This window comes from Uranotaenia lowii, chromosome 3 (assembly GCF_029784155.1).
Source record: "Uranotaenia lowii strain MFRU-FL chromosome 3, ASM2978415v1, whole genome shotgun sequence".
Taxonomy (NCBI): Eukaryota; Metazoa; Arthropoda; class Insecta; order Diptera; family Culicidae; genus Uranotaenia; species Uranotaenia lowii.
In genome coordinates, this window is record NC_073693.1 from 315,474,338 (window position 1) to 315,497,404 (window position 23,067).

At 36.2% G+C, this 23,067-nt stretch overlaps 2 protein-coding genes across 2 annotated transcripts; both read left to right on the forward strand.

The window, feature by feature from the left end:
• Window positions 1-1,928: 1,928 nt before the first annotated feature.
• LOC129753756 (uncharacterized) lies at window positions 1,929-3,677 on the forward strand. The gene has a single exon (XM_055749604.1). The coding sequence runs from the start codon at window positions 1,929-1,931 to the stop codon at window positions 3,675-3,677; it is 1,749 nt and encodes a 582-aa protein (XP_055605579.1).
• A 31-nt stretch (window positions 3,678-3,708) lies between these two features.
• LOC129753757 (uncharacterized) lies at window positions 3,709-6,786 on the forward strand. The gene has a single exon (XM_055749605.1). The coding sequence runs from the start codon at window positions 3,709-3,711 to the stop codon at window positions 6,784-6,786; it is 3,078 nt and encodes a 1,025-aa protein (XP_055605580.1).
• The last annotated feature ends 16,281 nt before the right edge of the window (window positions 6,787-23,067 follow it).

Consider the following 23,067-nt stretch of genomic DNA (forward strand, 5'->3'; position numbering starts at 1 on the left):
GGCCGATTTACGTTGAAATCCGGATACACCATCTCCCTCAAAAGACGTCAATGAGGCCTTTGTTCCCGGGTTTATAAAGAAAAGTCGCCATTTGTTGAAACCCGGCTGGAACAAAACATCCTTGTGATTCATCGATGGGCTTGGCTTGGGTAGCGCCATCGTGATTCAACATAGTGCGGTTCGTGGTCATCATCCATCCTTGGTTGGCCTTCGGATAGACGGACTAGGCCATCGGTGCATGTGCGGTGTCGGTCAACACGATTCCGAGGTCGAAAGAGGTCGAAACACGGCGATTGGAACATCGCCAATTTTGACGGTCGACTGGTCCAGGATTACCCGGTGATTGGAACATCGCCGGAACCCCCTTCTTCCACCCACCACCCCTCCAACAGATCTGGTAACAACTGGGAGGAACTGCTGCAGCGATATTGGATCGTGTAAGTTCTTGCTTTGCAAAATCAAAATATTGTTGGATTCATACAAAATACAATTTTAATAATAATTAATTCCCTTTCCAACATTAATAACCACTGTATCCCTGTCGTCATTGGCTGGAGGCCTTTGACTCCATTTTGTAAGATTGTGTCTGTTGGACATTGAGGACTTGTGTCCTGGTTGGTTGAAATTGGTTCGCTGGATGTTCAGAAGGTCTGAACGAACCTTTTATTGTCACCACTATCCTGATTGTAGTTGTTTGTGCATTTGGTAGCACCTACAAGGTTCCACACTTCTGCCACTTAAATGGTTTATGATTGGTAAGTTTTTAAGATTTATGAATTGGAGTTACTTAATTACGAGAAGAAAAGGTTTGATTGTTGGTGAAGCTAATCAAATATAGGGTCGCTTGATTGATAGTGGACCGAGTTTAAATAAAGGTTATTAGAAGTGGTGAATAACTTCATTTGGGAAATCATAATTGATTGGAGTATCGCAATTTTAATCAATGGTTAATTGAATCACGCAATATTTTTGTGGATGTTTGAATCGAATTGTGAGCTGTTATACTTTGTTGAGTTCGAAGTTTGAACTATATATTTTGTGTTTGGAGTCAGATTTTGACTGGAAGTGTTGGTAATCAAGCTGAAATTGATTCTTGGGGATTTACTCAGTCCAAATTTGGTCATTTGGTGACTGTATTGAGTTGGAATTGTTTGACCAGCATTTGAATTGAGTTGGTTTAATATTGTCAGTGATTGCTCCAATCAGAATCAACTTTGTTACACGTCAGTATTGGGTCTGATTTTACGTGATCAGAAACTGAATCGATTCTGAGGTCGAATTGGATAGACAGAAATTGAATCGATTCTGAATTAGAATCGGATTGCTCCAGAACTTCAATTGTGTATTTTCGGAATTTGAATGGTCGGTAATTGAATCGATTCAGAGGTTGAATCGGATTGAGTCAGAACCTAAAATTTACGGAATTTAAAAAAGGGATTATTTAGTTCTCAATACCAATCATGCCTAGCACAAAGAAACCATCAGTTTCGACCGTGGCTCCAAGCTTGAAGGTCTTGAACATGAGATTTAAACAAATTCAGTCCTCGTTTAGTGACATTTGGCGTTTTGTTGAAACATTTCAAGAAGATTCCTCGTCGATTCAAATTGAGATTCGACTGGAGGAAATTGATAATCTGTGGGAAAAACTAAATGATACTTTGATTGAAATTCAATCTCATGATGATTTCGACTTAGATGAAACCTTTTTCGAGCGTGAAAGAGTCACGTTTAGCGAAAAATACTACCATTCAAAGGCCTTTCTAATGGAAAAACTTAAGGAACGGACTCAATTACCGGATTTGAGTAGTACAGCTAGGGTGAATGATTCGTTATTGCAACCAACTCTTGATCATGTTCGACTTCCTCAGATCAAACTTCAAACGTTTAATGGAAATATTGAAGAATGGCTAAGTTTTAGAGATTTATATATGTCGCTCATTCATTGGAAGACTGATTTACCAGAAGTGGAAAAGTTTCACTATCTTAAAGGTTGTTTACAAGGTGAACCAAAAGCTCTAATTGACCCTATCAAGATCACGAAGACCAACTACCAAATCGCCTGGGATTTGTTGCTGAAGAGATACAACAACAGTAAGCTCTTACGGAAAAGACAAGTTCAAGGTCTGTTTCAGCTCCCTTCTTTGACTAAGGAATCCGTCAGTGATCTGCAAGTTCTCTTGGAAGGATTCGAGAGAATTGTGCAGACGTTAGATCAGATCATACAACCTGAAGAATACAAGGATCTTCTTCTGGTCCACCTTCTCTCCTCGCGTCTCGATCCTGCGACACGCAGAGGATGGGAAGAAAGTTCTGCCGCCAAGGACCAAGATGTTGTACAAGATTTGACGGAGTTTCTTCGCAGGCGTGTGCGAGTCTTAGAATCATTGCCGGTTAAGGTTGTAGAGCCCAAGTCAGTTCAGCCACAACAAGTCCCAAAGTTTAAGCATTCTACTAGGGGTAGCTTCAGTTCATTCCAATCTTCTGGTAGAGCGTGTGTTGCTTGTCAAGCGGATCATCCATTGTTTCAATGCCAGGCCTTTCAGCGCATGAAAATTGAGGATAGAGAGGGGTTGCTACGAAGTCATTCGCTCTGTAGAAATTGCTTCAGCAAGAGTCATAGGGCTAAAGAATGTAAATCGAGGTATTCTTGTCGCCATTGTGAGGGTCGCCACCATAGTTTGGTTTGTTTTAGGTCGGACAAGGAGGAATCTAGAGGTTCTAGATTTCGAAAAGGTACAGAGGAATCTAAAGCCCAAGAACAACAGTTGGGATCAGCTCCTCAAGTGACGAACCTGGCAGCTACAGATCTTTTGTCCTCTAACTCTGCGCCTCAACGCTCATCACAGGTTCTCTTGGCTACAGCAGTAGTTGTTTTGGAAGATGATTTTGGTAATCAGTACCCCGCAAGAGCTCTTCTAGATTCTGGCTCAGAGAGCAATCTTCTTACGGAACGAATGAGCCAACGGTTGAAAACCACAAGAGAAAAGGTAGAAATTTGCGTAATAGGAATAGGTCAGGCAGCAACGAAGGTCAAGCAGAGAATTCATGCCACGGTTCGATCACGAGTTTCAGAGTTTTCGCGAGCTATGAGCTTTCTTGTCTTACCCAAGGTGACGGTTAATTTACCCACAACAACAGTACAAACAAAAGGCTGGAGATTTCCAAACGGAATCCAATTGGCGGATCCTTCGTTTTCAGTGTCTAGTGAGGTGGACATTGTTCTAGGAATCGAATCATTCTTCGATTTCTTCCATACTGGAGAAAAGATCGATTTGGGCGATCAACTTCCTTCCCTGAATCATTCAGTGTTTGGTTGGGTAGTCTGCGGAGGTTTGCCGATTCCACGTCAAGCAATAGAAGTAATTTCGAATGCTTCGATTACTGAAGATCCTCTGGAAGCCATGATGGCTCGATTTTGGTCCTGTGAGGAGGTCGAGTCAACTAATTTTCTATCATCAGAGGAAGCCAGATGCGAGAGCTTATTCTCGAAAACTGTGAAACGCGAGTCAGACGGAAGATACACAGTTTCTCTACCGCGAAATGAAGGCATTATAGATCGATTAGGCGAGTCACAAGAAATCGCTATGCGGCGTCTCCTGGCGACGGAACGGAGGCTTTCTAGGGACGAAAACCTAAGGAAGCAATACGAACAATTCATGGAGGAATATGTTCATTAAGGTCACATGCAAAAGATAGTTGAGTTGAAGGATGTCATGTCAGAAATCAGTTGTCAAGCGTTGTTTTTTGCCACACCATCCAGTTGTTAAAGAGGCCAGTACCACCACAAAGGTCAGGGTTGTTTTCGACGCCTCTTGTAAAACTTCAACGGGAGTATCGTTAAACGATGGACTCTTGAATGGCCCTGTTATTCAGGATGATTTACGCTCGATTATCCTCCGTTGTCGAACCAAACAGGTTATGGTTGTTGCCGACATTGGGAAAATGTTCAGGCAAATCAATATCGCTGAAGATGATCGTCCTCTCCAATCCATTTTGTGGCGATCATCTCCCAAGGAAGAAATATCGATCTATGAACTGCGAACTGTCACCTACGGAACCAAACCAGCTCCATTTCTAGCCACTAGAACGCTACAACAGTTAGCCACGGATGGGAAAGGGGTCTTTCCACTTGCAGCAAGGGCTGTTTTAAATGACACCTACATGGATGATGTCATCACAGGGTCGGATACCGTGGAAGAAGCGAGTGAGCTGCAAGTTCAGCTTGATGCGTTGATGAGTTCTGGTGGGTTTCGTTTGAGAAAATACGCCTCAAACAGCCCTGATGTGTTGAAGAATGTTTCTGAAGACAATTTGGCAATCAAATGCCCGGAAGGTATAAATCTGGATCCTGATCCATCGGTCAAGACTTTAGGTTTGACATGGATGCCCACATCAGATGTTTTCAGCTTTCAATTCAGTATTCCGGCCATTGAATCTATTGAACCATTAACTAAAAGGCGAATACTGTCCGTTATTGCTATGCTTTTCGATCCCCTGGGGCTCATTGGAGCCGTAATTGCTACTGCTAAGATTTTTATGCAGAAAATTTGGATGTTAAGGGATGCTAAAGATCAACGACTGGGCTGGGATGAACCGGTACCGTTGATGATTGATGAAGCTTGGAGAAAATACCACCAGCAACTCAGTTCGCTCAATGAGATCCGAATAAATCGATGCGTTATGATTTCTAACCCTGTTCTGCTTGAGATCCATTGTTTTTCTGATGCGTCAGAGAAGGCGTACGGAGCTTGTGTTTACATCCGCAGCCAGAACTCCCAAGGTCAATTGAAAACAGCTCTCCTTACATCAAAGTCACGCGTTGCACCGTTGAAGTCGCAAAGTATTCCTAGGTTAGAGTTGTGTGGAGCATTGCTTGGGGCTCAGCTGGTAGCCAATGTGAAAAAGGCCCTCAAGGGCGAAGTCTCGACATTCTTTTGGACCGACTCCACATGTGTTCTACGCTGGATTTCCTCTACGCCGTCAACCTGGACTACTTTCGTGGCTAACAGAGTGAGCAAAATTCAAACCATGACCGAAGGGTGTCAATGGAACCATGTAGCAGGAAAGCAGAACCCCGCGGACTTAATCTCTCGTGGTATTCTACCCGAGGAGATTCTTGACAACGAGTTTTGGTGGAATGGTCCACAATGGTTAGCAGAAAGCATGGAGAGCTGGCCAATCGCCTCGGTCAGCATGCTTGAAGAAGAAGGAGAAGACGAAAGGAGACACAAAAAGGTAGCTGCAACAACCTCGGTTAGCCGAGAGTTCAACAATTGGTTTATTTCCCACTTTTCCGACTATACGAAACTTATCCGTTCCACTGCTATTTGGATTCGCTTGATTCGAGTTCTTAGAAAGTCAAAAGAAGGCCCAACTTCTGGGTTTCTAAAAGCGACAGAGTTGTCAGAGGCAGAAATGGTTATGGTACGCCTAGTTCAGCGAGAATGCTTCCAGGATGAGCTAAAGTCATGCTCAAGGGGGGAAACGGTTCCCAGAAAATCACCATTGCGTTGGTTCAACCCTTTTATTCAGAATGGCATCATTAAGGTCGGCGGTAGGCTGATGCATTCTCAGGAATCCGAAGATTTTAAACACCCCATGGTTCTACCCGCGAATCATAATTTCACCAAGCTACTTTTCGAATCATACCACAAAAAATTGCTGCACGCTGGACCTCAGCTAACTCTCTGCGCTGTCAGACAGCGGGTTTGGCCTCTGGGAGGAAGGAGCGTGATTAGAAATGTAATTCACAAATGCATAAAATGCTTCAGAGTGCGCCCTAAGCCTATGGAGCAATTAATGGGAGACTTGCCTGCGGCACGAGTTAGAGAATCACGCCCATTCACTAAAACCGGGGTTGATTATTTTGGCCCGGTTTATTTACGCCATGCGCCTCGTAAGCCTTCGGTAAAGGCTTATGTAGCGGTGTTTATTTGTTTTTCCACGAAGGCAGTGCACTTAGAATTGGTGACTGACCTTACTACAGATAGGTTTCTACAGGCGCTTAGAAGATTCCTGGGACGTTGGGGAAAGGTTTCAGATATTTACTCGGACAATGGAACCAACTTCATTGGCGCTAGAAACTATCTGCATGATTTGAGGAAGGTTCTGAGATCCAAGGATCATCATGAACAAATTTCGAAATACTGTTCAAACGACGGAATCCAATGGCATTTAAATCCTCCCCGAGCGCCTCATTTTGGTGGCCTATGGGAGGCGGCAGTAAAATCTGCAAAACATCACATAATTAGGGTCATTGGTGACCATCCACTGTCTTTTGAGGACATGCAAACGTTGTTGGTTCAGGTGGAGGCTTGTCTTAATTCGAGGCCTATTACACAGCAATCAGATGATCCGAATGATTTGGAGCCCCTTACACCGGCACACTTTTGGTTGGGATCTTCCTTACAGGCTCTTCCAGAACGTGATTTGTCGAACATACCTGTTAATAGGCTCGATAAGACACAGCTGATCCAACAAAAGGTCCAACAAATTTGGAATCGGTGGCGGAAAGAATATCTTTCGCAGCTACAAGCAAGAACTAAACGGTGGAATAATAATGTTAAAATCGAGATCGGTAGATTGGTAGTAATCTGCGATGACAATGTTCCACCTATCCATTGGAAGATGGGTCGCATATCTGAAGTACACCCTGGTCAAGATGGTGTTGTTCGGGTGGTGACGTTAAAGACGAGTAGTGGGTTCAAAACTCGGGCGGTTGAGCGAATATGTTTATTGCCAATTCAGCCTGAGTCTGAAATGCAGCCAAATGCTGTTCAAGCATAACCCATCCAATCCTTACTCCCATCCCTCCCTAATCAAACACCACGGAAGAGGAATTTCTCTATTTTCAGAAATCGTGCTATTTCTGGGTGGGCCAGGATGTCTGTGAGTAAGCAACCCTCGGTACGCCAACGTACGACAGACAACATATTTGCCACCCGTTCGGTTCGATCAGCTACGATCATGAGCTTGGAGAACGTAGAAGACGGTCATCGTTGTCAGCTGGTTTGTTTGTCAGAGATCCGCTCCGAACGATCTGAGGCCCGATCGCGAACTTATGAAACCCGATCAGAGAGTTGCGCCGATGAGAGAAAAACATCGCACATCGGTCTGGCGACGACAGACAACCATAGCACTGATCGGTCAGTCGTAACCAGATCATCGTCCGTTCCGTCCGTGCTTGTTGGGGTATTCCTCACACGGCCCAGTATTTTTGTTAAGTGTTTAATGTTTAAGTTTAAGTTTAATGTTCGATAATAAATCAAAGTATTTTGTGTAACTCCGCGTGTGCCTTTGTGTGTGATGACCACAATTTGATCGGGGACTCCTTCTTCACCCGGAATTGGAACCGCAAGCAGCAGCCAAGGCCGAACAATAGGTGAGATTCCACCACCCTCCCGAAGCCCTCCTCTCTCGGTGTTGGGACGCCCGACCCCATCAGCTGCTATCGAAGGCGGGATTGAACACACTGCAGGTAAAAGGTTTTTGGACGACCCAACAATTCCGTTCGATTTGAAAATTTCTAAGAATTCAATATAAAAAAAATTGCATTACCATTTTTTGCTGAATAACCTTCATTTCAATTATGTTTTTTTTATATATTGGAAAGTTTTAAAGGAAAATGTACGTAATTTAAAAGTTATCTAACAAATGTATACATTCCATTAAAATATTTTTAATTTTTTTGTATTTAATTCAATTTTAACAGGAAGAGATACATCTCAACGGGAAAATCATTGAGAAACAAATGTTGTTGGTTGTTCTTTGCAAACAAATTTATGAAACAAAATCAAGAATGGAATTTCATAAACATTAAATAACAGTAACAATGATGAAAAGAAAGATGAAAATGTTAAACTGCCAGTGGGAGTAAAACGCTTCAGAAATGCCTACCGGAAACTGATCACTTCTATGGGAAATTCAAATGCGATTTGAATTTCTTATTATATAGGTTTGTTTGTTGTTGAATTATAGATACTTTAATATTATAAAGGTAATAATACGCCAGTTTGATCTCTTTCAATAAAAATTTCAATCACATGATTCCGTACATTTTTAGTTTATATATTCTAGTTTTATTTCCATCAAAGTGAATAAAAAAGATAATGCATGATGAAGGCAATGCATTGTATGCCATCAGCAGAAAAAAAATATTAATTGTATTTCAGTCTTATTACCATATTCACATATTGGTATTTTTTTTTCAAATTTGTCATTCCAATAAAATGGAGAAATTTTAAGTTCAAAAGTTGAAGGAAATACAAAACGCATAACCATTTGCTCATGTAAGTTTAGGAATAAGGACGAATGAGTGATAATTTTTTCAAAAAAAGTTGACTCTTGGTTCCATAACGTTGCTCAATAATCTGAAATGTAAAGAAATACTGGTCAGCGAATTTGAACTCGACACTCTAAGTAACTCAACAAAAGTTTTTTTTTGCGAAATTAAGCCTAAGGAATAACTCAACAAAAGTTTTTTTTTGGTGAAATTAGGCCCAAGGAATGGAATGTTACATCTGTTTGAATTTTAAGGACCGATTTTCTAACATGGGAATAAGACGCTGCAAGCTTTGTATGCAAATTTCAAATTTATACATTTTTACAACTCCTATAACTTGTTTTGATTGTTTTTATTGCCACAAATAGCAATTAAAATTTTGAGACCGATTTATTCAGTCCTAAATAAGCGCAACGAGTTTTGAATTTATATGGAAATACTAGCTGATTTTACCCGGCTATGCTCGGGTTCACATAAAACATAAATCAAAATGAGTCGTTAGACTTTGAGAATTTTTAAATTAAACTAAATCATTATAGCAATTTTGCGCATCTTTGGCCATAGTTCAGTTTTTTATTGAGATTATTCACTGTGTTTATAGTTTTCATATTATAGAAAAAATTAAAGGTATGAGCTATAAATTAAAAGACATATAAAATAATTTCCCTTGAAAGCTTATTCATCACGATAAACATTTTTTTCATCCACCATTTTTTAGGAAGCTTGAAAAGATTTTGACTTTTATTTGTTATCTTCAAATGATCAAATTGTTTTGATATCTTCCCATCTTTTGGATATCATTCCACTTTTCAAGACGGATGATCTCCCTGTACAATGGTATATTAGACCTTTATCTACTTTGAAATTTCTAAACAAACATCCGAATCTGGTTAAACCATGTTGAAGACTCACATTGCATGTTTTAAACTATTTGTGTACTATTTTCGATTTTTAATTTCACACTGTTTTATGAGTACTTGGTCTTAAATGTGAAATTTTCACATTTTGTTTTTTGAAGTTTTTGAAAACAACCCACCTCTGAACCGAAGTAACCATTTAAATTTTATATGTGAGTTACATTTCAATGTTCCTAATCTTGGACATTCATCCCATTAATGCTTGTGAAGTGTGATCAATTTTAAAGTTCATTTGTTTAAATTCGCAGTACTAAACGGTCCAACTATAAGTTTTATATAAATTGGATGGTAGAATTGAACAAATTGACTCAAAAGTTATAAATTGGCCAAAGAAATAGAACTGCATAAAACTGAAAACCTCAGATTTAATTAATGAAAGTTTCATGTAATGGATTTGTTTCCAACGGAACCAAAAGTTTTTCCAGGTAATAGACGATCAATTTTCTAATCCCCCGTTAAAATTCCCCGACGGCTATTATAGCGTTGAAATCGAGGCCTTCAACTTATAACTTTGAATCTTATTATTTTTTCTTTCTCTATGAGAGATTCTAAAAATTCGACAATAGTTGGTTCATATAAGCTGGAATTTATGAAAATCGGTTCATTCAGCTGAAGAAGTCAATTCACTGTTCACTGTTCAGGTCACTGTATATTTATGTAGACTCTCAAAGCACCCCAGTGGCGGTAGGGAGCACTTTGAAAATCACTACAATTCTATTCAATATATTTCTAACAGGCTAGTTGTATTTTTCAATCCAAAATGTAGGCTCATTATTGCATTCAAATATCTCCTACCAGTACCACGTGCTTAGAACAGAAGAAGGAATAAAAATACCCGCCAAAATTCCCCCTTTTCAAATTTTCAATGCTCAGCAAGCTTTGATTTGCTTTCCAGTATACGTGAACTTTGAATGGTCGTTGCTAATGCTCGGCCCATAATGATGGTGAAGAAAAAAACCCCGCCAAAGGAAACGAAAATCGGCTGCCAAAATGGGTGCCATGACTTTTGGTTCGTGGGAATTAAATAGAACGTTGTATGGGAGGGTCCTTTTTCTTAGGTGGGAGGGGCTCAGAACTATTACTAAAACCTTACCCTGGTTCAACTACATCTCTGTACCAAATTTCAGGCAGATCGGTTCAGCGGTGTGGATTTGTATAAGGTGCATACAAACAAACAAACATATATAGTCCAACTCATCTTTATATATTAGATGTATGGCATTACAAAATTTTTAATTTAAAATCGCCAGAGATGTACTGAGAGTTCTAAAAATGTATCATCGGATTCAAAATATTTCTTGATTCATGCAGTACATTTTATGTAAACAAACCTAAAATCTATCTTTTACCCCAGAAAAGATACTCAATGTTTTGCAAAAAAAAAATCAAAATATTTTTTTTTTAATTTTAGCGTTTACAAAATTGAAACGCGTTGCGCTAATTTTTGTAGGAGATTTTTTTTATATCTTACTGAAAATGTAGTTTTAAAGTTTTAAAATATCAGTTTTTTCGAAGACTCACAATCAAACACATCTCCTGATAAAATGATAGCATTTAGAAGAAAATGGGTTATTTTCCATGAAGGTTCAAGTTTTTGCCTTTGTAGAGGTATACACAGAAAAAAATATTGAGTATTACGTGTCACTGAAAACTGCAACCTTTAGAATAAATCACCTGTAATTTTAAATTGTTTTCCTTTAAAGTTAACGAAAATTCATTTATTATTACAGCAAATGTATAAAAGTTGTACACTAAAAATTAAATGTCACGTAATCATGTTTTCGACCTGTAAAATAACGGTAAATGTCCTGCTCCTTTTTGTTACAGGACATTTGCGTAATTTTACAGGAAAAAATTTTTGCTGTGTAGATTTAGAGATATTTTTATCGTCATTCCGTGATAATTTTTTGGAAAAAATATCGGACATTTTCAATGAGAAAGCCTGTATAGAACAAATGGCTAAAAACCCTATAAAATGATTAAGTTTGAATACAAAAAGAACATAGGAACAGTGGGAGAACCTTGAAAATTGCATGAAGGCAAAATATGTTGGTTTTTTTAGCCCAAAAATATTGAGAAATGTTTATAATTTTTGCCCCTAAATGTATGCAGCAACATTGTCCATCTTCTGGGTGTATTTGTTCATGAAAGAAAAAGTTGAAAAATTCGAATGAGTTAAACCAAAAAATCACTTTTATTGATGTTTTAAGCCTTTTGTGCTAAGTTACATCAAAAAAATAATTTTGAAGATGTTGAGATACGTTAAAACAATAGTGGGCTTGTGATATAGCTCAGTTGGCAAGTCAGTTGCTTCTGAGCTGATGTCCGTGAGTTCGAGCCAAAGAGTAAACATCGAACACAGTTGTACCGGATAAGTTTTTCAATGACTGTTCGCCAACTGCATCGTTGATATAAGTCGCGAATGACATGAAAATGTTAAAACGACTAAGTATAATCGAAACAAAAAAAAATAAATGAATAAAACACTAGTCATCTCACTTACCCTGAAACATGAAATCTGGTTTTGTAAAAAACATTTAGTGATAGTCACTAATGTCATTTAAATATTCTGCTATCAATGATCATCATTTATACTCCTTACCTCAGGAAGTATTTAAAAATCTTTAGTGTTACAAAAAAGACACCCCTTCCAAAATATTCGAAAATTAATTAAAATGGTGATCAATGTTTCCCCAGTTTTAATACTATACAACAACTAGGAAAAGTTCAAAGTTTTTAAAGAAATTTGAGCAGTTTTGAGCATTTTGTAATGGTTTTTTTGCCGGGTGTTGCAGGAGGTCTTTACCCCGAACACTCCCCCCCCCCCCCCCCCCCCCTTAGGACTGCGTCAGATCAAGAACCTTCTTTGACGATTCGAAGTTGTACGCGTGGTTTTTTTTATATTTCTTATATTTAAGAGGAAACTGACTTATGAAAGTGTCAAACCATGTACAAAAATATTTTGGTAAACACTTCTTCAAATCCTCTAAACAATGAATCCGACACTGGTTCTCACACAACAGGTCATACTAGGCACAGCTAGATGGCGGAAAAATGCCAAGGGGAAGGAGCCAGGGAGTACTAGATGTTTAAAACTTTTAATACCCCAGCGGGAGTTTAGCGCCCGGTTGCTGACAGTGTGTTGGTTGTGCTGCCATGGACATTTCCGCGGGGCGAAGTTCTTTTTCCGTTCAGAGAGCGTGCCTTACTGACTGGCCATTCGGATGATTCCGGCAGCAGCATGGCCGCGCAACCGGTGGTGCTGATATGATGGTAGTAGTAGTCAGAATATAGGATGTAAGGCAGCCATTCTCCGCATCGTGAGCTACCGGGAAGTCAATTTATGGAATACCTATTGCTACCATGGAACTACCCTAGCGACCTCTGGGTGTTGTTGCACGAGGCAAAAAAAAACATAAACGAAAACGTTCCCTTTGCCAATCTCGCCGGTTGCAGGCAATGTGAATGGGGAATAGGAATTTTGCACGTGGCTTGCCATTTTTATTCTACTTTAAAGCATGGCTCAGCAGTTTTGATTTGAACGACCCTTTACACCGGCGTTTCGGTGCTGCTGCTCCATTGCGGGGAATTTGCAATTCGGGTCAATAGTGCCAATGGCAGTGAGAAAGTTAGGCGCGATGGAGGTCGGTAATCCCACGTTCGGTTCGAAATTCACCGGGGCAAGGCAATTTATCGATTAATGAGCGGTGCTTGTAAAAAAGATCAATCCAACCATTACCTAAGCATTAACATTTGAAACCTAGAATGGCTAACAAAAATGTAGTTATTTTTACATAAATCATATGGTTGAGTTTTGGCTTGTGATATAGCTTAGTTGGCAAGTCTGTTGTCTCCTGAGCCGATGTCCGCGAGTTCGAGCCCAAGAGTAAACATCGAACACAGTAAACCGGATAAGTTTTTCAATAACGATCCGCCAACTGTTACGTTGATAAAGTCGCGAATGCCATAAAGATGGTAAAACGACTATAATCGAAATAAAAAATATATATATGGTTGAGCACTGCTTAGCAATTACTATGTTCTCTCAGTGATCCGGAGAGTTTGTTTGCTTCAAATGGAAGGGAGGTAGCACCAACAGTATGATAAAAACAGTTTGAAAGTTATCGAAGACCGAATGCAAAAAAACAAGAACAAATTGTGTATACTGACGTAATAAATCCGTCAATGTAAGAATGAAAGATGACAAAACACTCATTAATGGTGAAACATAATAATAAATAAATTTTTCATAATTTCTAGGACCAAGGTCATGCGAAGGGGAGGAGGGAGTGTTTAAGGGTTCAAACCCACCTCCATTGATATTTTTTTCTCTGTAATATTTTTAAGTTCAAGAAATTAATTTACCATAGTAACGAGGAATTACCTGATCCAAAAAGGTGTTTAAAATGTTAACAATCCTGTCAGAAAATTGGCTATTTTGTTGCTTGCTATTGTTTAACAAAATATTCAAAGTTGACCTTTCTACTTGCACGAGATGGATATAACACTTTGCAAGTTTTGAAAACAAAAACGGATATAAAATGATTTGCACTATTTTGGGTGTTGTTTTCCACCAAGCCACTACTGATGTTTGCTGTATTTTGTGTGACACATTTCTAAAGTTTGTAGACCGGAAGTCAAATTGTGATAATCAATAACACTAGTTTACAAAATTTTAAAAAAAATCGTGAACTTGATTGACCGACCTATATTTTTACTGTAAAATCGGGCGCTGAATCCGAAAATGAAATTCAAAAAAATCTCAGTAAAACAGTTTTGAGTTATGCTCCAAACATGAAAGCCAAAACGTTGGATGAAGAAATAAAAATCGTTATAAGATTTTTTCGTGACTGAAAGCGCCAAAAATCAATTAATTCATTACCCAACCAGTCGATAGATTTATACTTATTTAAGAAAATTCGACACTTTTCTGACAAACCTTAAACACATTGCGAAAAAATTAAATTCGAAAGTTTTCATCAATTTTCACATCGCAAATCATATTGACTTCTATGGGAAAAGTTAAAAAGTTAAAAATTTGTGAACTTTTCCCATTTCCCATTTGTTAAATGAACTTAAACTTCTTTTATCTTACCTAATCGTTTAGGTTGTAGAAAAAATCTGACAACTAATAGAAGATAATATCAACCAAATCAATCATTAAAACAAAAGCATCAGAAGGTTGTCTGTTAAATTTAAATTATATTTTAAAAATAAGTTTTTAAAATGGTTGAGCGTTTTATATCATTTTTTTACAAATTAAAATAAACATATATTTTTTCATCTTCAGATATTTTTTTTATGTTTTAGATATTGAATTACCGTTAGGTGTGTTTGTTTATTTAATTTGAAGACATTATCTTTGTTCGTTTCGTGAGAACATTTCAGAATTATGAAAATTTTAGGCAGATAGAAAGTAAGAAGAAATAAATAGATATTAAAAATGAGCGAGTCGAATTTGATAAAATGAATTTTTATCACGTTTTATCAATTGTTTCCTCATGAAACAAATTTTGCATTTTCAAAATCTTGAAATGTTCTTACTAAAAGAAATAAGTTTGGCTGATAAAGCCGATAAAGAAAATTAACATATTATGTTATTAATTTTTGAAATTTTCGAATCAATCAACCGGTTTTTATAGTCAAACAAAAATAATTTTTTTTAAACATTTTCAATATGTTTGTCTTTGTTTTTCAACTCTAAATTTTTATGTTCTGAAAACATAAACTTCTAAGAAACCTGTAAGTATAAATATTTAATCAGAATACCTTCACCTTCTTGCTTTTGTCCATTTTAGAGCTTGAAATTTGAAACTTAAACTGCGCTTGAACGTTTATAATTGTTTGAATTTTTTTTTATTTTTTTATTCATTTTTGATAAATCGATCATAATTTTTAAATTAATTTATGAAAAAATCAAAAAAATATTCGAAGTAGCAACATGTTAAAATAAACTTGTTGTGTTTTAAATCTATAAAATTATTTTTTGAACTCAGTCAAACATAAACTTTTTTAACTCTTAAGTTTGTCAACTAGAAGAATTTGAATTTAAAAAAAGGATTCAATCTTGACTATAATCTCTCTTACTCTTGAAAGAAAATTAAACACTTTCTTGTATTTATCAAGTTACAATCAAATTGTGTTTTGAATAAAATCTCTTTTATTATATTTAAAAAACATTTTCACCTCATCTTAAATTCATATTTTGAATTGAGGATTTTTTCAATGAAATTTCAATTCAAAACGAAGAATATAAATGTATTATGTAATGTATAATGTATGATTAATCATAAACAATAATAATCATATGTCTTAACAATTTCTGAACATGGTAAGTTTCTGACCTGATCAGAAACTTATTTAAGAATTCGGATTTGGTTTAATTTTAAATCTGGTGTTATTTTTTATGCATCCCGTTTCTGTGCACTGATTCTTATACTTAAAGCTTTAAATTCTGGTTAAACGGCATTTTAATTCGCATTTGTTTTCTGGTGTTTTGAAAATATTGACTCAAAATTTCTAGTTTAGAATAAGGATCATCGATATGAATAATTTATTGATAACTTGGAAATGGGGGGGCTTGGGGGTAAAAACTCCTCCCCCCTCCCCCGCCATGAGCAGAAAAAAAGCGATATATTTTACTTTACACGCAAAATTATGCAAATTCCCAATTAAATTTCAATGAATTGGGGGTTATTCAAGAGCAACAATGAAGACTCAAAACATCTTCCAAAACATCAAAAACTCATCCGAATTTGAGAACTATGGATATAGTTTTTCAAAATTTTCTCAGTTGTTGATAGAAATTCACTTCTGAATATTTTGTTTCGAATGGCATTAAACTCATTTCAGATGATTTGGTTCCATATTTCCATGCCCAAAATTGTATTTTTATTTTCATATTTCACAATATTCCAGTTCAGGATTCTTGATTCTAGATTCGGAAAAGCTGTTTCGGAATCCTGGTTCAAATTTTATTTCGCAGTTTGATTTATGACTCACAAAAATCATACATTTTCAATATATTCATAATAATTTTCTTTTAATGCCTTGGTTTCGGCTATCAGACTCAAGTTTTAAACTTAATTCTTAAGAAAAATTCAAATAAAACATAGCTTTAAAGGACGGTGCATAATTAAAAACTCTGATTCAGATTGATCATTCCAAATTCATATCTCAATTCTGATTCACAGTTCAGATAAAAAATAAATACATCATTTAAATAATAAATTCAGATTTAAATTCACAACTTCAGAATTGAAATTGAAGAACTTTACCATGTCCACCACCCCCCTTCTCTCCTTGACGAGTCGATTCTTCCTATGGCTTTTACTCAGAATATCTTGATATTAGTGTTTGTTTTTGATTGAAATTTCAGCTTTATTTTATAATTTGACAAAATGTTAAACAATTCTTCGATTGAAATTTAAGATTCAAGAAGAAAGATACACATTCATTCATTCTCTTATATTCACAAGTAATAAAAATGGAAAGTAAGTAAAAAACAAAACCATTGATAAAAGTTTTCAATTATGGTAGAACGAATGTCAAATTCTTTTCAAGGCACCCTCTCCCTTTTTGTTAAATTTCTTAAATCTTTAATAACTGTTTTATAAAGTTTTTTAAGAAGTTTAACAATTTGAAAACAAGTTTATTGCATGCAAACTCTATTCCAATTTGTTCTTATTTATTGAAAATTTGGATAATTTTTAATTATCCCTAATCCTCTCCCTTAAATGTTTCAGCTCCAAGTGACAAAATATGGGTTTTAAATTTTCTCATGTTCTATTCAACAAACAAAAATCAATTCTTTTATCATATAGAGTACAAACATATTTTGATATTTTATGGAAGAACTTGAAATTCTAATTCTAATTATTGTTATTTTTATGTTATTATTTCTACATACAAAATTTAAAAAAAATAGAATATTTAAGTTTTTATTAAAAAAAATGCATTGTTGGATTCATTGAAACTAAAGTTAAAGGGCTTCACTGTATCAAATATAATATTAAGATATTTTCTGTTTTTTTTATACATACAAATCTGATTTGATTTTTTGATTCATTAAAATCAATTCGACGCTTTTTGGAACTCCTAATATTCTTATTAAACATCGGATGACAGATAAAAAAGTGGAAACATAACTTGTTTGTTCAATCAAATGAAACTTTCCTTTTTATAGTTGGCAAATGTCAAAAAAGCTAAAAAATCTCAACTTCGAATTTCTCAGGAATTTTAAAAACCTCTCATGTAGCTTTGAAAGTGAGGTAAATTGCATTTAAATCTAATTCAAAAATTGTCACATAATAACTTTATCTCTGTTTAAAATTTTGATTGATTTTTCGAAGATTTCTATTATCTCGAAGTTGATTTTACGCCTACCTTAAATTTTCAAATGAAGCTATTCAACCAGTAGGTGATGTTCACAATTGAAAAGTGATTCCATGATTAAAATTTCACTAACAAACATCTAACCTTTTGATTAAAGGAAAAAATTAAATCCATTTACGTTTCCCACTCGCAGCTACAGCGTTTGAACATTTCACCAACTTTTCACGGCGCTTCCACCGTAAACCACTCCAGCCAGTTTCGATCTCTATTTGTCAAGTGAGATGAATATCGACCAATTTTTCATTCACTGCTTTTATCCCATTTATCCGTCCCTCTGGCGTGTCGAGAGACGAGACCCCATGATCCGAAAGCGTACGCAGAACTCCCTGCTGCTGTTACCAAGATGAATTGGCCAAGATAATTTCTTCCTGCTGCCATGTCTGCCCCGGCCTGGCCCCCAGCATCATCAACATCATCGTGTGCTCGCCGTGAGCGGTCCCGTCATTCGCAGGATTCCGAAAGCCGGCGGCCAAAGTGAAGATTCTAAAACTCTGGAAAATCGCAAAACGGGGCACCCAAATCTGCCCAACTGCTGCTGTTCCAGTTTGGCACGTTTTAGCTGCGGTGGACACGAAAGAACTTTAATGTCCCGCTAACGACCTCGGCAGGGCCCGATTTCCATCAAAAACGTTCCCTCATCCATTCCCAGCATCCGGCTACCAAGGTTTTGCTGTTACATGTTAGGACAGGGGCTTACTCGCTCGGTTATTCTGGGAAGGTTTCCATTGTAAACGTCATCGCGAAGTCATATCGTTGACATTGAAGCGGTTCCGTTTTGATGGCTGAAACCGGAAGAAGGAGAAGCAGGAGCTAAGCTATCGAAAAAGGTTATGTCACACATTCGCACGTATTCCGGCTAAAAAAAGGGGGATGGGAAGAACGGAACAAGACATGGCAGGAGGCGGCAACGATCAACACTTTTGGCGAAAACCCTCCGGAAGGGGCTGCTCCTCCTTTCGTTTGGTTGCGCTCTGAAAACCCCAATCACCGCCATCTATTGGCCGGCAGCAGATGGAACTGCGCCTGGAAGCATGTTCTCGCGTCGTATTTCCATTGGATGTTGGCTAGCTATCTGCCTGCTTGCCTGGCACAAAAACACAATATCGACCACCCGAAAGCCAACAGATGCGCGTCATTATGGGGCCAATTCATCTTGGTGTCAAAATCCAAAGTTGAATTAGAACTATGTTGGGGTCGGTTGCCGGGTGATCGGCGAATCAGAATTGCCAGAATGTTGAATTTTGCTTATTGTATACTTATACTTAGATTCGTGATTGTAACAGGTGAACCAGCCTGTGGCAGAAAACCTCTTAAAAAAACACAAAAAAAAGATTCATGATCTGCATGGAATTCTATTTAGAGTGGTTAATTTTGAACAGTTTAGTTTTCAAAATATAGATTCGTTTCTATTCTATCGTTACTATAACAGGCAGATTATTTTTTTTTATGTGTTTGACACATTTGGGAGAAATAAGGGCACAACGAGCATCCGGGGCATAGTAAGCACTCCTCTTTCTACAAAAATACCCATTAATTTTTTTTAAATAAATTTTCACGAGGATTAGTTTCGTATTTCCTTAAGTATTAATTTTTCAGCATGAAAATATCTTCTTATAATCTTTACACAAAAATTAAAAAAAAAAAACCAACTAGATTCTCAAGTGACGTAAATATTACAATTTTTGAGCACCGAAAAATAAGCTCTTATGATCGTTTAACCATCTTGATCCATAATGTACACATTGTACCTCAATTTTCATCATCATTATTTTTTTATTTTTCACTATAATCAATTTGAAAACGCGTTTTTACTATAACTTGTTGGCTTGGAGCGAACAGAGCACCATGGATTGGGGCACGATGAGCATTATTTGAAGTAGATTCTAGAAAGGAATTCAACTTGATGAAGTCAATTGAATTCTAGAGCTTAACTTGTTAAAATCTGACAATTCAGCCTATTGGTAAAGTATTGGACGGGTAATCAGAAGACTTGAGTTCGATTCCAGGTCGGGGCATTTTTTTTTTCACTAACCATTCATGATCAGAACAATCGATCATCCACCAAAATTAGCACCAAATTTATCAATAGGCTGAATCGTCAGGTGAAGCTCAAAAATTCTGTCGACTTCATCGAGTTGAACTCGCTGCTAGATTCTCAGCAGAAAACGCTCATCACGCCTCGATTAATGGTGCCTTGGTGGGGGGTTTTCATTTTGCCCCTACAAGGACTGATTTTCAGTTTTCGGCAGAAGAATTTTTAAATGCATTTTCAAACGATTAATTTTTTTTTCCTATTTAAGCCAGTTAGGAAATAGACTATTTTTGTGTCTTTCAGGCTGCCTTGCTAGGCCGGTGATTTTTTCAATACTTTTTTGTTTTCTTTTATAATAGGGAATATAAAATAAGCTTGCCAGATTGCCCGGTTTTATCCGGGTTTGCCCGGATATTTGATGCAAAATTTCGAGAAAGTCCGGTCCGGCCCGGTTGCCCGGATATCGTGAAAAAAGTCCGGATATTGCCCGGATTTTTTCACAATTTTCACAAAGAAACCATAAAAAATCAAAGTTTTTGAGTAAGTTTCAGCAAAATCGATTAACGGTATGGAAATTTTCGACGGTTGTTTCAAATAATTTCGCTGATTTACTGAAACCTTTAAATATTTAAGTGTTTCAAAAAGTTTTTGGAAGTCTACAATTACATTAATAAAATATTAATTTCATTTTTTTCTGTGCTTTTTTATATATTAACACCTAAATTTTGCCCGGTTTTTGCCCGGTTATTGGATTTGAAAAATTGAAATAGATGCCCGGATTTTGCCAGGTTTTTTTTGAAAAAATGCCCGGAATTGCTAGGCCCGGATGGGAGTGGAAAAAAAATCTGGCAACCTTAATATAAAATGTGTTTTTCTTCTTCAAATATATGCAAAGTGGACAGGACAGTGCCATAAGGTGCACAGCTCCCTAACACCAAAAGTGTGCAAATCCTGTGCCAATCATATGCAAGTTCACTCATGCCTTGATTGTAGAAGGTTCAGAGCATTGGGACTTTAAAATGTGTCAAATATAATAATAACACTTAGTTTAACACTTGCCTTTTAGTTTTAAACGGTTTAAAGGTGTTGTTAGATAATCATAGAACTTTACAATGACGAACAAAAAAGTATTCAGAATGCTTAATTATTGTTTCTGTATCACTATGATCAATTCTACTAAATGGAATCTTCCACGCAATTTCAACATAAACTGGGAGGAAAATTATGCTCATGTTTCATTTTTGATTAGTTTTACTATAAGCAAGTCAGAAACACAAAAAATAAGTTGAAAACAAATGTCATTACTATTTTATTTAGAAAATTTTGTTAAAATCACATACCGTTAGAAAATATGGTCCAAATCAAGTTCAAAACTTCCCCGACCTTAAGGAAAACGAACATCCACATATAGGATCTCAGTGAAGCCTCGAGTTTCTTTGAAAGGATCTTCTTTACAAATGCTTAAATCACCAAACCCCAGAAAGAGAACTTTGTTTGCCGTAACCGTGATTCGATCTCATGACCTCTGGCTTAGAAGACTTGAACGCTATCCTCTAGGCCATAGGTGGCCAAACCATGGTCCACGACTAACTTTTTGTGGCCCGCGAAGCTCTTTTTGGAAAAATCATGTTCTAAAAATTGAATGTTTTTCTTGATCTGCATATATCATTTGGATAAATTTATCTGAATATACACTAACTAAATCCAAAACAAAGATCTCAGAAATCTCTTAGCATTGATATAATATAAGGCTTTTGGAGCCAAAAAAAAAATAAGTGTATAAATAACTAATTTCAAGGAAACAGGATTTGAAATTTTTGTGTTTGGGCCATTTTTCATAAAATTTTCGAACGTTTGAAATTTTCTTTCGATCGTAAAAGTATGCGAATATAATTAAAAAAAAACCTGAAAAAATCACGAAATACAGCTTGAAACATGGAAAACCGTTTGGCATTATTTACTCAAATCGATCATTTTTGCACTTACACCCCTTTGGCTCTGAGGGCCTCATATAATTTTACAAAAAAAAAGGTTACCATCAGTGAATAAAGAAAAAAATACAATTACAATTTTTAAGTTATCTAAATTGTACGGTATTTGTCACATTATCTGTAAATTCCTTCACACATTTTTCAATGTATTTCGATTGGTTTTTGGTAATTACATATCATGAGTATAAACAACAGTGAAGCGGACTTTACTAACGGATAATACTTAAATCGTTTCAAAATCGTAAAATTTCAGCATCATACTTCAAATAATACTTTTACAACAACTTAAACCATTCGTTACTTGAATTCAATTTGAAGAATTTCGTTCATCCATCAAAATTTAATAACTTTTGCAAATTTTGTAAAATATCAAAATTGTTGTTCTGTTAATTTTTCCGAAATGTTAGGGTATATTTATGAAAATTAAATCAAATCCAAATATCTTTTAATTTTCAACTTGCTCTGAATTTATGCACATCAATAATGAAAAACTGAACAGAATTTACAGTTGGGTAGTAGAATTCAACAGCTTTTGGTTTGGTACTGGCAAATCTCTCAGAAGAACAACTTTTTCAGCAAAATTTTTACTTAAAACAGATGCAATGATTATAAAATAATCAAATTCCTACTCATCCTGTTAATAGAAGACTTTTTCAATACACTTGTCAAATCAAGATACTCGAAAATTAGAAACGAGTTGGGTTAAGTTAAGGTCCGTACTTAACAAAAACCAAATTTTTTTATGATATAACTATAGTTCGTTGAGAAAATTATTTTTTTTAATTTTAAAAACTAGAAAAAGTTATTTTTTCAACAATTCCATTCTGCAGTTTTTTTCTTAATTGAAATACCTACCTCTCAAATTTTTCTAAGGAGAACGGTGAACGTGAAAACTTTGGAAAATGGGCAGTCCGTTTTTAATATTTTCCTTTTTTATTTATTTAAATTGACTTAATCGTCGTCACACGATTTGAAATTCCTGGGATAGTTAAACCGAGAAGGTTTTTAATCCTTTGAAAAGATTGACGTTCATAGAAAATTTGGGAAGGATAATTCATTTTGAATTGCGTATCATTTCTACAATTTTTCCAATGGAGCAACATTTGTAAAAATAAGTAACTAAAAGTGAAAAGTGCGACTTCAAGTAGTTATTTAGCTGTTTTATTTATTTGAAAAGTTCAACGTTTTTTTTAATAATAATTGTTTTTTTTTGTTGAAGTAAAGTCGAGCACTTTCACTCTCCTCTTCTTAGTTTTAAGCAATACTCACTAGACTGAGTCGATTTGGGGTCATTTTTGAATTTCTCAAACCCTGGGGTCTAAAAAGCTTCGCCTTGGTCCAAAACTCATCTCTACAATTTTTCTAATGGTTCTACATTTGTAAAAATAAGTAACTAAAATGACTTATTGAGATGCTGCGACATAGACAATTTTTTTTATTGCGTTTTAAAAA